This window comes from Glandiceps talaboti, chromosome 1, assembly GCF_964340395.1.
Source record: "Glandiceps talaboti chromosome 1, keGlaTala1.1, whole genome shotgun sequence".
Lineage (NCBI taxonomy): Eukaryota > Metazoa > Hemichordata > Enteropneusta > Spengelidae > Glandiceps > Glandiceps talaboti.
The window spans coordinates 13,095,155-13,109,412 of NC_135549.1; the positions used below are offsets into that span (position 1 = coordinate 13,095,155).

The following is a 14,258-nucleotide window of genomic DNA, read 5'->3' on the forward strand; positions in this document are numbered from 1 at the left end:
TCTTTCTACACGATAAGTACAACTCATACTGTACACAGGTACAATCAATATTGATTAGCAAATCTAGTTTTAGTATTCTACAAGTTTCATATTTCATTGTGTACTGAATAACATGTCTCTATTTCACAATGAATGTAGAGATGATGGAGTTGTTCTCCATTCTCCATCTATGTTCACTTACATTTTAATATATCGACCTGGAAGCTATATTTTATCACAGCATATTGTGTTGAAAATTCCTTATGCAAACACTATTGTTTTACCTATGCAAATTCTGACTAAAGATATTTAATGCAAATTGTCTATACAGCTTCTTTTCATGCAAACACTGTCTGAAACTATATTTTATGCAAATATTGTCAGTATGCTATAATTTATGCAAATATTGTCAGAAAGCTATCATTTATGCAAATATTCAGTATGCTATAATTTATGCAAATATTGTCAGAAATTATAATTTTTGCAAATACTGTCAGAAAGCTATCATTTATGCAAATTTTGTCAGAAAGCTATCATTCATGCAAATATTAAGTGTCTATAATCTATGCAAATATTGTCAGAACGCTGCAATTTTGTCAGAAAGTCATAATTTACGCAAATATAGTCAGAAAGCTATATTTCATCCCAATATCATCACAAATACTTACTATCTGAAAGTTCATGTACATTGTTCCCTAAGTACTGGAAGAATGAATGTTTCACAGCCTCTTTTGCAGAAACACGCATTTTACCTTCAAACTGTAAAACAAAATTACACCGACAGTAAATCTTATGGTCATGCGGTCTATCTTTTATTGTTAGGATGAAAGATCAAAAACATCAAAGAATAAAGAATTCATGGCTAGAACGTCAGTATATGTGTCTAGGTTTGTTTATCATGTATCTATTGCATGGCCATGATCAGTTTCACATCTTAATTTCATCAAAGTGTTTTAAAATAACAATGTATCAAATATTTCACAGTCAGATATTTTCATCTACGCGTGGCTTTGTGGATAACAATTTGAGTGCCTTACTACAATATTAAAATGAAAAAATATTAAATCTACTGGGATTCCAATACTGTTGAACTGCCCCAAAAATATATATAATAATTCATCATACAGTTTTTCATGCATGCATTCACTTTGATACATCTCATTCTGTCTGACAGATTCAGCTTTATGAATACTTTATTTCATTTATGTAATACATACTGTATATCATGAGAATAGAGTTCAAACGAATATTCTCCTTCATCTAAAATATAACCTTTAGAATTACACACACACACACACAGTTTGTCCTGGCTCTGTCTGTCTGTCTGTCTGTCTGTCTGTCTATGTCTCTGTCCCTGTCTGTCTGTCTGTCTGTCTCTCTCTCTCTCTTTCTCTCACTCTCACTCTCTCTCTCTCTCTCTCTCTCTCTCTCTCTCTCTCTCTCTCTCTCTCTCTCTCTCTCTCTCTCTCTCTCTCTCTCTCTCTCTCTCTCTCTATAAATATATGTATTGTGGAGTTGACATTTTACCTTTCACAGACCACTTTATAATAAGATAAATACTGTAAATGTTGACCTTTTACCTTTAACAGTAGACTGAGTAAATTTAAAGCATCAGCATCAAGCCTTGGTGCATGGTTTATGAGTGGTTCTGGTTGGTATTGGGGAAAATTATACGACTGAAACTCTTCATGTAAACTGATTCCTGACCAGGTATCCTCACAGGGAGTTCCTAAAACTTTCCAGATCAGGTGAAGTTCATCTTCAACTGTTGAACCTGGAAATAATGGCCTACCTGCTGCCATTTCATAAAATATACATCCAACACCCCTGAAAAGCAAAGAAATATATAGAAGATTCTGTGAATTCAACTCTTTCCTATTTCACACAATATACATCCCACACTGCCCTGAATGTAAATGACTACCCCTGGCCCCAGTATACTGGGAGAGTAGATTCTCCTGGTTACATTGCTGACTCTCAACTCATTCATTTCGCTCAAACAACAAAAGTCTACTTCATGTACCCCATTATAACACAAAGTCATATGGTGAGCAAACTTTCTCCCAAGCAGCGCCCCTCTTATGGAACAATATACCACTTGAACTTCATTCATCACCCACTGTTGATAAATTCAAGAAGGATATCAAGACACATCTGTTCGCAAGAGCTTTCTAACTTTTACAAAGCTCTACTATTGTTCAGGGCCATAGAACATTACTTCACATTGGATTTTGGTGCTATACAAATTCTTTTGATTGATTGATTGATCGATTGACTTATTGATTGATTGATTGATTGATTGATTGATTGCTTTATTGATTGTGTCTATTGAACTATGAAATAAAGCTGCCATCAACAATGTAGGTATTGAGATCAACAAAAGAATACCAAACATATGGTCTGCTATTCAGGTCAAAGGTTGCACATAGGTGAAAGGTCAGGATGGCATTGCTTACCACATGTCTATATGTGTAGAGTACTCTGTAGAACCTAGTAAAACATCTGGTGGCCTATACCATAATGTTACCACTTCATTTGAATAGGTCTTGGTCGGCACTGACTTGGCTCGGGCAAGACCTGGAATAACACAAAACAGAAACAATAGTTGACAAATGAACAGAAGTACGTACTAGTATATGAAATATGGTCATATTTCAACTGGTCAGTGTATACACATCCTTTTATTTCACAACTGGATATACCAGGATAACCTATTGCTTTGTACAGTGCTAGTTGCACAGTGGCAGGGTTGACTGTAAGATAAGTCGTGATTCTTTGCCCTTTGCCCAATGAGTGAGGATGCTGTGAGATGGCATATCTGACAGATTAAGTACCAGGGGTAATACAAATATCAAAAACAAACTATGATGTGTAGGTGATTCACCATATTTCATTTATCTGATACACATATACAAAATGTAGTATTTCACTTCTGTTGATGACACCATGTAGTTATGGCTAACAACTCAAACTAATTGCACCGTGTCAATAGGTCATATCATTTGAAATGTTTGATACACATACACACACACATACACATACACATGTACATGTACAAAAAAATAGACCTCATAGAAAATATCCTAACACTTTAGGAACATACTGAATTCATAGACTCATTCCCAGTCTGTCATCTTTTCTAATTGTCATCGTTTCAAAGCCAGCTACCTTTGTCAGTGAGCAGTTAGTCTTTATGTATAATCAATGAAGACACATCATAAAAGTTTATTACAGGGACTATCATTCTATGTAACAGCTATACAGTCCAAGTAAACATAAAATAATGAGAATCTAGGGAAGCTAACACTGTCACAGTCAGTCTGATTCCCTTCATGATTGTTTATCCTAATGAACTGACAATAAGTTGTTTTGATCTGTTTCCAGATTTTAATGAAGGCAATTAAGAGGCAGTAATACTTCATTGGCATGGCAACAAGCAGCCTAAACATGCTAAAGCTTCCTCAGACCAAAGTGCTATTTATATGAAAGTCCTAGTGGTATTGCGTGAACACTTTGGGACATACAGTGTAATTCACTGACACATACAATACAGATCTAATAATAATTGGCTCTTGTATCACGACCAAGATTTCTAATTACTTACGAGTAATGTTTTGCCAGTTCAGATCAGACTGCCTATAGCGATAAAGCCAGTAAACACAGTTTAACAAAGCTTGTCAACCTGAACAGGCAATATGTTATTTGTACGTAATTGGAACCCATGGTCAAGAGACAACAACCATGGTTTACTACAATGGTTTTACAGATATGATGAAGGTATTAAAGGATGTTGTGGCTTGTGTATTGATTATTTCTATCAATGTAATCAAGGTCAATATTGCAATTAAATCTGTTGTTTCCTTCACTTTTTTTATATAGCGGCTAATACTTCAATTAACTTTGGTCAGTGAAATTTGAGAACCAAGGTAGAATTTAGAAATAGGGGGAAGCTCAGTAAAACAAAAATCTATGCTACTAAATTTGACTTCACTAAATATTTATTTCTTCTTCTTCTTCCATTATAAGGATCAACTTCATAAATGAAGGCTCAGAAATGGAAATCTCCAGACCCTGGAAATGTGATGTATGCCTGGCGTGTGCAATTAGATGAACAATAAATACAAATACATAAACACAGCTAAACTTTAGTGGCATTCATGACATTTTTAAATGCATCAGGAGTTGTTTTGTGTACATAATCTTTAGGGAGTTGATTCCAGACTCTGCACGTGCGTGGATAGAAAGAATACAAGTGATAATCGTATTTCGAAGATTATATGTGATAGGCTAGTGTGTTCTCTGGACGTGAGGGATGTACACGTTGTTTTCGTTGAAATGGTATATCAATGTCGACAAGGTGATTATGAATCTTATGGAACATCATAAGACTGGCGATACGACGTCTTTCATCTAGTGTTTTCCACCTTAGTTCAGAAAGCATTTGACCAACACTTGAAGAGTTTCTATACCGTTGAAGTGTAAACTGTGCTGCACGTCTTTGGACCATCTCAATTTTCTTTGTTAAGTTGGCTGTATATGGGTCCTACACTGTCTGACAATATTCTAATAGTGGTCGAACAAGTGCGACATATGCCAGTTCCTTTATTTTGGGGTTGTTGATGTTGATATTACGATACAGAATACTGAGTGTATTGGTTGCTTTGGATGTTATATGGTCAATATGTTTGTCCCAGGGTATTTTGTTATTTGTTTTCTGGAATGAAGGTTGTTACTGCTACAAAAAATACTGCTTCCTGTCTATTCATTAGTATTTCTTTATTCATATTAAACAGCTGATCATTTCTATTAAAAAAAACTTTGTTTCCTGTTGTTTTACTTCAGAATCTATCAGAATTATGAGAGGTGATATTTACACCATCAACATTCAAATCTCATACTTGTCACAACACACACAATCACACCCACATTAGGCCAAACGAGAAAAAAAAAAATTCTGGTCACTGCACGTACCACTTAAATACCCTCGCGCCAGTCTTTTTTTTTTGTTCAGCCTATGCAGTCTGCAGATCCGGGGAAAAACACAAGAATAACCCTCCCTACTTCAGTGAAGACAACTGCAGAGCTAATCATGAACAAACAAATGTCATCTGCCCTACATACACACCTGCTCTAAAGTACTAAATAAAAAGAACAGTAACTGCCATAAATAGTAGACTGAGTAACAGGTTTGTTTTATTGAGAATTTAAAAAGAAAAGGAAAAATCGTACCGTCACACCAATTTTAAAAGACAAAATGTCCTGACCAGAAACAATTCTTTTTTTTGTGTGGCCTTAGGTATCACAGTACTCTAAACTAAAAATAACTTCAACGTCCTTTTGTATCTGAACATCGTCAGTGTGGATTCCACATTGAGTATTGCATATTTCTCATTTCAGACATTCTGTGATTCCAGTATTGACACTCTGGGAAATCTATGAACTAACAAACTGAAAAACATCACTACACAGAGAGTATTAGTATAGGCAATATGTATTGTTTACAAACTGTCTAGGAATCTCTTTTTGGTACTCAGCATGCCATACACATACAGGTCTAGACTTGAACTTGGCAATGATTTTACTTACCGAAATCTGCTAACTTAAGTTCTCCTTTTTCATTTATAAGCAGATTCTGAGGTTTGAGATCCCTGTGTAGCACACGTCTTTTGTGGCAGTATGCCAAGCCTCGTAATAATTGAAACAAAAAGATCTGTAAAACAGACGGAACAGAAACTGTGAACAATACTGTGTGATTCAATATTTAATACATACCATGAATGCACAATTACTGTGGGTGTTTAAAATTCAATACTTTCCAGGAAAAAAGACTTTGGTTGCAACACCTGGTCAATAAATTCCATTTCCTGTTCACAGACTACTGTCTATTTTTTTTAAGCCTTATTGAAATTACTATCAATAGAAAGACATGGTGAGGAGGATGGATTAGCAGGGATGGGGTGGGGGTGGGGGTGGGGAGAGAGAAAGTGGAGAGGGTTAGATACAGACAGAGTTAGAGGGAAAAATGCCAGGGATTGAGGGGATGAAGATTCTTTTATTAACTTATTCTTTGGATTTGTTATGGGATAATCATGATTTTTTGTTGTTGTCATTATCAACCGTACTTGAACAGCTCTGACATCAATATTCAAAGAGATACAACTTGAATATGATCTATCATCAATAGTTTTAGTTTGTGTCTATCTCAGTAAACTGAAGCCTTGATTAGTAATATGCATGATATGATAAACAAGTCTTCTTGATAGAAGACACAAGTTCCCCTCCCCTCAAATACTTTACTTTTATGTGATGAACGGAGCCCAGGGAAGGGGGGGGGGGACTAATAACTTAGAATTGTCATATATTACAGTTTCTACAGATGCACATTATCACGCACAACCTAAGACTGTCATTTTTTGTGATGGAAATATTGGCTGTCATTTTTGGTGATAAAATATCACCCTGTTATTTTTGGTGGTAGAGAAATATTGCCATAATTTTTGGAGATAAAAATATTGCCGCAGCCTGTTATTTTTTAATTATAGAAACACTGTCGTTATTTTTGATGATAGAAATATTGCCAGTCATTTTGATGATAGAAATATTGACTGGGATTTGATGAACATTGCATGACTATGTCTACTGTAACCTTTAAATGGCAAGTGAAAAGGTTAGCTAAACCTTTAGTTGAGGGAATGGGATCGACATCTATTACTTCTTATTCAGTAGTGGTGATTGTTCATGTCTAATTCTGTTTGACAAGTGGGAAACTAACAGTCAACATGAATACATCAATCAAATACTTGACTACCAACCCTGAGGACTAGTGAGTGAAAGTTGAATATTCACGGTATACCATGTGACTACAAACGACTTATATTTACAGTTCGGTCTAAAAATAAAAATGGACATGACAGAATCATTTCTGATGATTGTCATGTACTTTGCCATTTGCCGCCAAAATGCGGAGTAGCGTAAATAATGTTTGAAATTCAGAAATCTTGGTCATTATCTGTATTCTATGATTTAGTCAAATTTAGAACATTTGATTTTCATCTCATATTTCAGTATCCCACTGTTTGTCTTTTTTCTTCAGAAATTGGTAAACTGAATTTTTTGTCATCTTGTCAATATTTCAATATAATTTGTAGTTGATTTTTACTAAAGAAAGAATAATAGTAACTCCTGACTGAAAATCCTTTAACATTTGGAAAAAAAATGTTGGTAGTTTTAGTAAATTTACACATACTAGTAGACTACAGTGAATCTGAAAGCAAAAATTGTTCATTCTCCCACACATTCAGATCAAGGAAATGTCAAGCATAAATATTGCATCATTATGTTGCACAGGGTCTTTTTACATCAGGATAGCCTTTTTACAGAAGTTGTACATGTCGTCTGCTGTTAGAACCAGACTTCCCAGCTGGGAGCGCTCATGTATACTGGCAGCTTGCCAGACAGTTTTATTTTTAAAAGTCAACTCAACCTACATACCATTACATTATTCATGCTCATAATATTTCCACAATCATCCATATATTGCTTCAAGTCTTTTTCCTGAAAAAAAAAAAAAATAAATAAATTAGCCCCAAGACAATTTGTTTCTAACTACTGTATAAATTTACAGCGTGAACATCTCGAATAATCTCATTCTATTAAAATTGAACTGAAAAATACAAAAAAGAAGTGTCCAAACACAAAAATATTAATTGCTTCATGAATTTTTCAAAAAATTCATATTTTCCCTCAAAATTTTACAAAACAGCCTAAGTGCAGTTCCTACTCCATAATTGCTTCATTATCTTCCTGAACACCTGTGTCCTGGAATGACCTCTACCGATATCATCTATATATACAATGACAAAGTTGTACCAGTAGGTTATTAACCTTTGACATCAGAATTCCTTAGTTATGTTTAATGACTTGGAATGCACGACTGTACTATATACAGTATCCCTTGTACAAATTGTAATAGTATCTGTAATTTCAAGTATACTTTGCATCATTTCTATCTTTGGCATCTTTCCAAAGCCAATAGATATGTCTACCATCTGTGGCTATGCTATTACACTGACAGTGTATACCCACAATATTTAGAATTGTGCTGTAACCAGTAGATATCCATTCCTTGTTCTCTTATTTGAATATAAAAATTAAACACTGTCCCAGATTTTGCATTGATGAGTATGCTTACAGTTTAGCACCATTTTGACCGAATTTCTTCTGTTTTTTGTCAGTATTATACAGTAAATTTTGGCATTGTGGAACAGACACAACTCGCTACTTTATTTATAAATGTACACTTTCCTGATTCAGTTAAGAGTTTACATCACAGTACCTCAGAAATCTCAAACTCGAGAATTGTTTACTGTAGCCCACTGCAGACTTGGCTATCTTGTCTGACCATGCCATCCCAGCGAGCCAGTATGTCAAGTCAAGATAGTCAAGTCTGTGGGTTAGGTTTTTTACTGCTAAAACTATTCCACTTACCAAGTATTCAAAGACTAGCGTTAAGGATTTTTCTGTATGGACAATATCGTGTAGGGTTACTATATTGGCATGCTTCAGATCTTTAAGTAGTGAGACTGTGGGAAAAAAAAGACATATGTTAAATTAGTGAATTACTGTGAACTTTTGACCAAGCATCATGAAATCATCAAATTAGTGTTTGACTCAGACTTAAAGCTATGTGAAAACATCATATTACAGTACATGTAAGAGACTAAACGAACAAAAAAATGTAATGAATGACTCTGACCCAAATTCTCATGAATGTCAAATTAATGGATAGCCTCTGACCTCATCTAATGATAAAATTCATTCACTTGCTAAACTCAGATCTGATCTCATGCCATGCATGTAAATGTGTCAAATTAAATTTCTCGGTGAGAATGATCTTTGAAATGACAATGCAAAGAAGATGGATTCCAAATTACTTTTTATCTAACTCGTTAAACTGTTTTTACCTCATTTCATGGTAGATTTACTACAATGTATATAATCTATATACAATAAATTATGAATTTATGAATTCAATTGTTTTCCAGTCCACTGGCTAAATGAAATAAATCTAGAGAGAAAATAGATGTCAAATTGGAACACCAAATTGATGCATGCATAACAGAATGGCATTGGCCAATCTATGGTGGCATTGTACAGTCAGTTATTTCATTATAGTTCAAAGTGCTCTACATCATTGTCTGTACCCTTTGTTTCTCACTTTCTCAATACATGTGTATGTCATTGTCCATTGTCTATGATTTATCATAGTTGTATTATCAATAGGTGATAATTTAAAGTAACAAGGGAAATATACTGAGTGATATTGTTGTACTTCTTTATTAACTTAACTATTGTTAACCCCCCTCCCCCCCCCCCACACACACACACACTTTATCACATCAGTAGCCTACAGTCAAGTCAGGTGAGGATTTGGGCTATCACCTGCTCTCATCACACACCTACACCTAACATAACCCTAACCATTGTTTACTTTAATAGACCTGTTGCCGGTTCCAAGATGCATTGTGTGTCTCTCCATACAATGCCATGTATTCTGTACGCGTGGAGGGGTTTGCACACACTACTCAGGGGGATGGTTGTCACATGACGGTACCCTGGGTTTACCCATAAAGTCCCACTCTGTCATCGATGGCGTTCAGTCTTTGTTCTATAAAATCACCCACAATTAAAGAGGTCAACATGTCTTACCATCATTTTTTAATGAAAATGTTATTTCAAATGTAATAAAGACAAAACAAGACTAAATCTAACAACATAAGCGACGTCCTCTCGTGCAATGCATCTTGGAACCGAAAAAAATCGACTATGAAGCTTTGACTAGAAAGTCAGCGCAAATTCTTATTGGGTTTTCAAATCTACCTGTTGTGAGATCACATGAATCGCATCACTGTATGATTATCACCATCCAGGAGAGTGGTACAGTATGATGTAAACATGATTACCATATTCAATGATCATAGGCATATAAATACACAACAGTTAGGTTATGCTAGGTGCATAGTGGGAAAGAGGCAAGGGCCAAAATTCCAATGCAAATTTGACTCTAGGCTATCACATCACAAAACACTCAACAAAGCAACACTCTGAGCGAACTCTTGTAATGAAAACACAAATACCATATGTATGTTATATTTGTGTCATTAATCAATAGAAAGATGACCTGATTACCCTAGTTTTATAAAACAAACTCTCTAGTGACAACGGCAAAACAGATGAGAATATGAATAATAATAATAATCATGATGACTGAGGAACTCATTTAGTAAAATCACCCAATTATGACCACCACCACTACCATCAAATGAAGACTATCAATCGTAAACTCTCTACGGAATACATTTTACTCAGAAATTCATTCATCTTTAATATGCAATTTCTATCAAAAGGGAACTTATACGATGTAAATATAACACCTGGGTTCTGAGAGAGAATGAGTAGATGGAATATAGGCCATTCATAGTACATTTTTTTTCATTAGAACTGTTGTATTAGTTTTAATGGTTTATTTGAGCCTGATTGCCATGATTAAATGGGTCCTTGGGAATGGGGTAACTAAACCATGGAATGAGTAAAGGAATATATGGGATACTAGGGATTCATGAAATGGTGGATAGGACACAATGGATCACAATAAAAGGAGTCTTAACAATTCTCAAAATCTCAAACATAAACTATAACAGATGTCAAGTCACTGTGATAGAATATGTGAATTTGGACAATGCACATGATAGCAGTGTGTCCTCTAACCCATTTTAACAAGCCACTGACAAAATTTCTTGTGACACACCAAAATTTGCCATTTCCCCCATATCAATTATTATGAACAAGTGTCGCCAAGAAAACTCGTGTTTATTATTTTGACATACAAAAAACAAGATGTTATCTTGTATACTGTCCATGGGCTGTATTGTTACCATTATCAGATGTGATAGGTTTGTAATCACCTACAGTTGTTTAAAATAAAATAAATTTGAAAAAAAAATTCTGTTTTACAACTTATAAATATACACTCAGCCTTTACATTACAGTCTTCTACACTTTAAGTACATGTATTTGGAATAAGATTTATTCTGAGATCATTTAGTACATTTAGTACAATTTTCAATAAACTGTAAAAGTTATTGTTCCACAAAAAGGAAATTCAGAGATCAGCAGGTTGAGAAGTATGGTGAAGCATTGTACTGTGAATACCAAGGTATTCTTTTATTTTAAACATAGATATTGCATTCTTGATGGAATAAGGGATTTTACATCTCATTGCAGATCTCGTGAGATTTGCAAACTAGCAACAATGGTTGTCAAACGTGATCATGGTCAAGCTTTTGCCATGGCCATGTACGATGATATTGGGAACAATAGTGGTTCTAAGCATTTGACACTTTCAGCTTGACCACCCTCAAGTGGTTGCTTTGAATGCAATGGCTCCTGCGAGATCTCGTGAGATTTGCCGCGAGACGAAAAATGGCTTATTGCTAAGTACTAATGACATGGCAATGTGACCCCAATCTAGAATTCTGAGTCAAGTGCATGCCATACATTTCAGGCAGGACACGACCTTATAACTCATCTTAATCCTACACATTAATAATCTAATCTTTAAATCCCAACTAATCCATCAGATTACCAGGACTCACCTTCTCTTATTGCTGTACATGGAGCACCCTCTTCATGTTCCAACCTGATTTCTTTCAGTGCCACAAGATTATCTGTGAGTTTACTTTTTCCCTTGAAAACTGTTGCATACGTTCCTTCCCCTAATTTGTCTAATTTGGTGTACGTTTCTAGTTTGCCAAAACCTATTTCAGACTGGAAAAGAAAAAAAAAAGAAGAAATGTATACATTCAGTAAAGACAGATTTATCTAAAGTTTTGAAAAGCTTTCAGAACGAAACATTATTTCCTTCCTACTGACTGGTAACAGGTAGTTAACTAATTTTCATGTGATCCATGTATTTGACATTCACCATACATACACATTACAGTGTATACAGGAAGACTGCAAAGGCCTCAAGGCCAGTATGACACATATATAATATCAGATCTTGTGACCTGCTCTACTTTCAGTGACAATTAGAATCATCTGTATCACATGAACTGATATCAGTCTAGATTGAATTTCAAGTAATCTTCCTAAATTACATGAATTATTCCTACATTGTCTAGTTAGAAAGGTATTTATGAAATCTAAGAACGGGTTTCATCATTTCTCATACATACCTAATTGAACCTGGAATTTTCTAGATTAATGAACATCATTTGAACTTTTTTATGTGATTTCAACTAAGCTGGAGAAAGTCATGACATGATTCTCCTCATTCTACAGTGTAACAACTACGGCAATGTTACTAATTGTGATACAATTATTTCAATTTATGTCATATTGTCATGGCAACTGTAGTCAATTTATAGACTGTATTATATTTCCTATTCGGTTCATTCATCTCTGACACTCCACTGAGGAAATGAGGCCAGCCAAACTACAAGGCTGTGTTTTCTCCTTTTACAATGAATAGTAGTTATACGTCAAGCTATGACATGGTTTAGTCATAACTCTTCATCCTTTCCTTGTGGAGATTGCTTTACAAAAGTGCATGCCCTTTGAGCTAGATCAGATACAGGTGAGGTGCTCATCACTCAGAATTGGGTCAAAGGTCACGACAGTCATACTGCATACTGAGATGTCATCTCAACTTTTTTTTCAGTCTTGACAGGAATTAAAGGGAATATTCTTTTGGAGGTTTTTTTCTGATTGTTAGAAGACAATTACATTGAACTTATGGTTACTGAGGTAACTTCTGCTTTTACAAGCCTATACATGCACAGATTGATATATAAGAGTTCTTTCATACGGCCCTTGTATTGTTTATGATTGCAATAATTAAAACACAGTTGTATCTGCTTTCTGATAATGAAGACTCTTCCGAGGACATCACATAACATCACATCAGCACTCTCTACAAGACTTCACTATTCTACCAAAATCCACACTATACATGTTCAAATATCTTTTTTGACAAAGATTTCTACTTCAATCAAGTTGGAATGTGTGTAGTGGCATACTGATATAATCTACTTCAGTACTTTAGGAATGTAAGCTGCTATAGGCATGTCTATGGAATGTTTCCTCATCCCAATAAACATTTTTTTATTTTCTTCTTTAATTGTCTGTACAATTTTGACAAGCTGGAGGGATTTGTATGTCATCTGTTGATACAACACTACAAAGCAATAATTCTGAGAAAATATTTCAACTATATATTTCACGCACTGTGAATGTCTACAAATTAGTACAAAACATGTCGACAATGCGTATGTCTACAATACATGTACATATCGTCTACAATACATGTCTACAATGTGTATATCTACAATACATACCGGTATCTACAATGTGTATGTCCACAATACATATTTAGGATGTGAATGTCTACAATACATGTCTACAATGTGAATGTCTACAATACATGTCTACAATGTGAATGTCTACAATACATATCTACAATTTGTATGTCTACAGTACATATCTACAATGTGAATGTCTACAATACATATCTACAATGCAAATGTCTACAATGTGTATGTCCACAATACATATTTACAATGTGAATGTCCACAATACATGTCCACAATACATATCTACAATTTGTATGTCCACAATACATATTTACAATGTGAATGTCCACAATACATGTCCACAATACATATCTACAATTTGTATGTCCACAATACATATTTACAATGTGAATGTCCACAATACATGTCCACAATACATATCTACAATGTGTATGTCCACAATACATATTTACAATGTGAATGTCCACAATACATGTCCACAATACATATCTACAATTTGTATGTCCACAATACATATTTACAATTTGTATGTCCACAATACATATCTACAATGTGTATGTCCACAATACATATTTACAATGTGTATGTCCACAATACATGTCCACAATACATATCTACAATTTGTATGTCTACAATACATATTTACAATTTGTATGTCTACAATACATGTCCACAATACATATTTACAATTTGTATGTCCACAATACATATTTACAATTTGTATGTCCACAATACATATTTACAATTTGTATGTCTACAATACATGTCCACAATACATATTTACAATTTGCATGTCCACAATACATATTTACAATTTGTATGTCCACAATACATATTTACAATTTGTATATCTACAATACATGTCCACAATACATATTTACAATTTGTATGTCTACAATACATATT

General features: G+C 34.5%; 1 protein-coding gene across 3 annotated transcripts in view; it reads right to left on the reverse strand.

Moving 5' to 3' along the window:
* The window catches only part of LOC144436809 (cyclin-dependent kinase 17-like), a 78,634-nt gene that overhangs the window by 1,546 nt on the left and 62,830 nt on the right, over positions 1-14,258 (reverse strand). For all 3 annotated transcript variants that reach the window (XM_078125846.1, XM_078125703.1, XM_078125775.1), the window contains 7 exons: positions 11,634-11,805; positions 8,467-8,561; positions 7,471-7,533; positions 5,566-5,689; positions 2,436-2,556; positions 1,560-1,806; positions 648-738 (listed from right to left, as the gene is read on the reverse strand). In XM_078125846.1, coding sequence (XP_077981972.1) covers positions 648-738; positions 1,560-1,806; positions 2,436-2,556; positions 5,566-5,689; positions 7,471-7,533; positions 8,467-8,561; positions 11,634-11,805 — 913 coding nt within the window. The remainder of the gene's footprint in view (positions 1-647; positions 739-1,559; positions 1,807-2,435; positions 2,557-5,565; positions 5,690-7,470; positions 7,534-8,466; positions 8,562-11,633; positions 11,806-14,258) is intronic.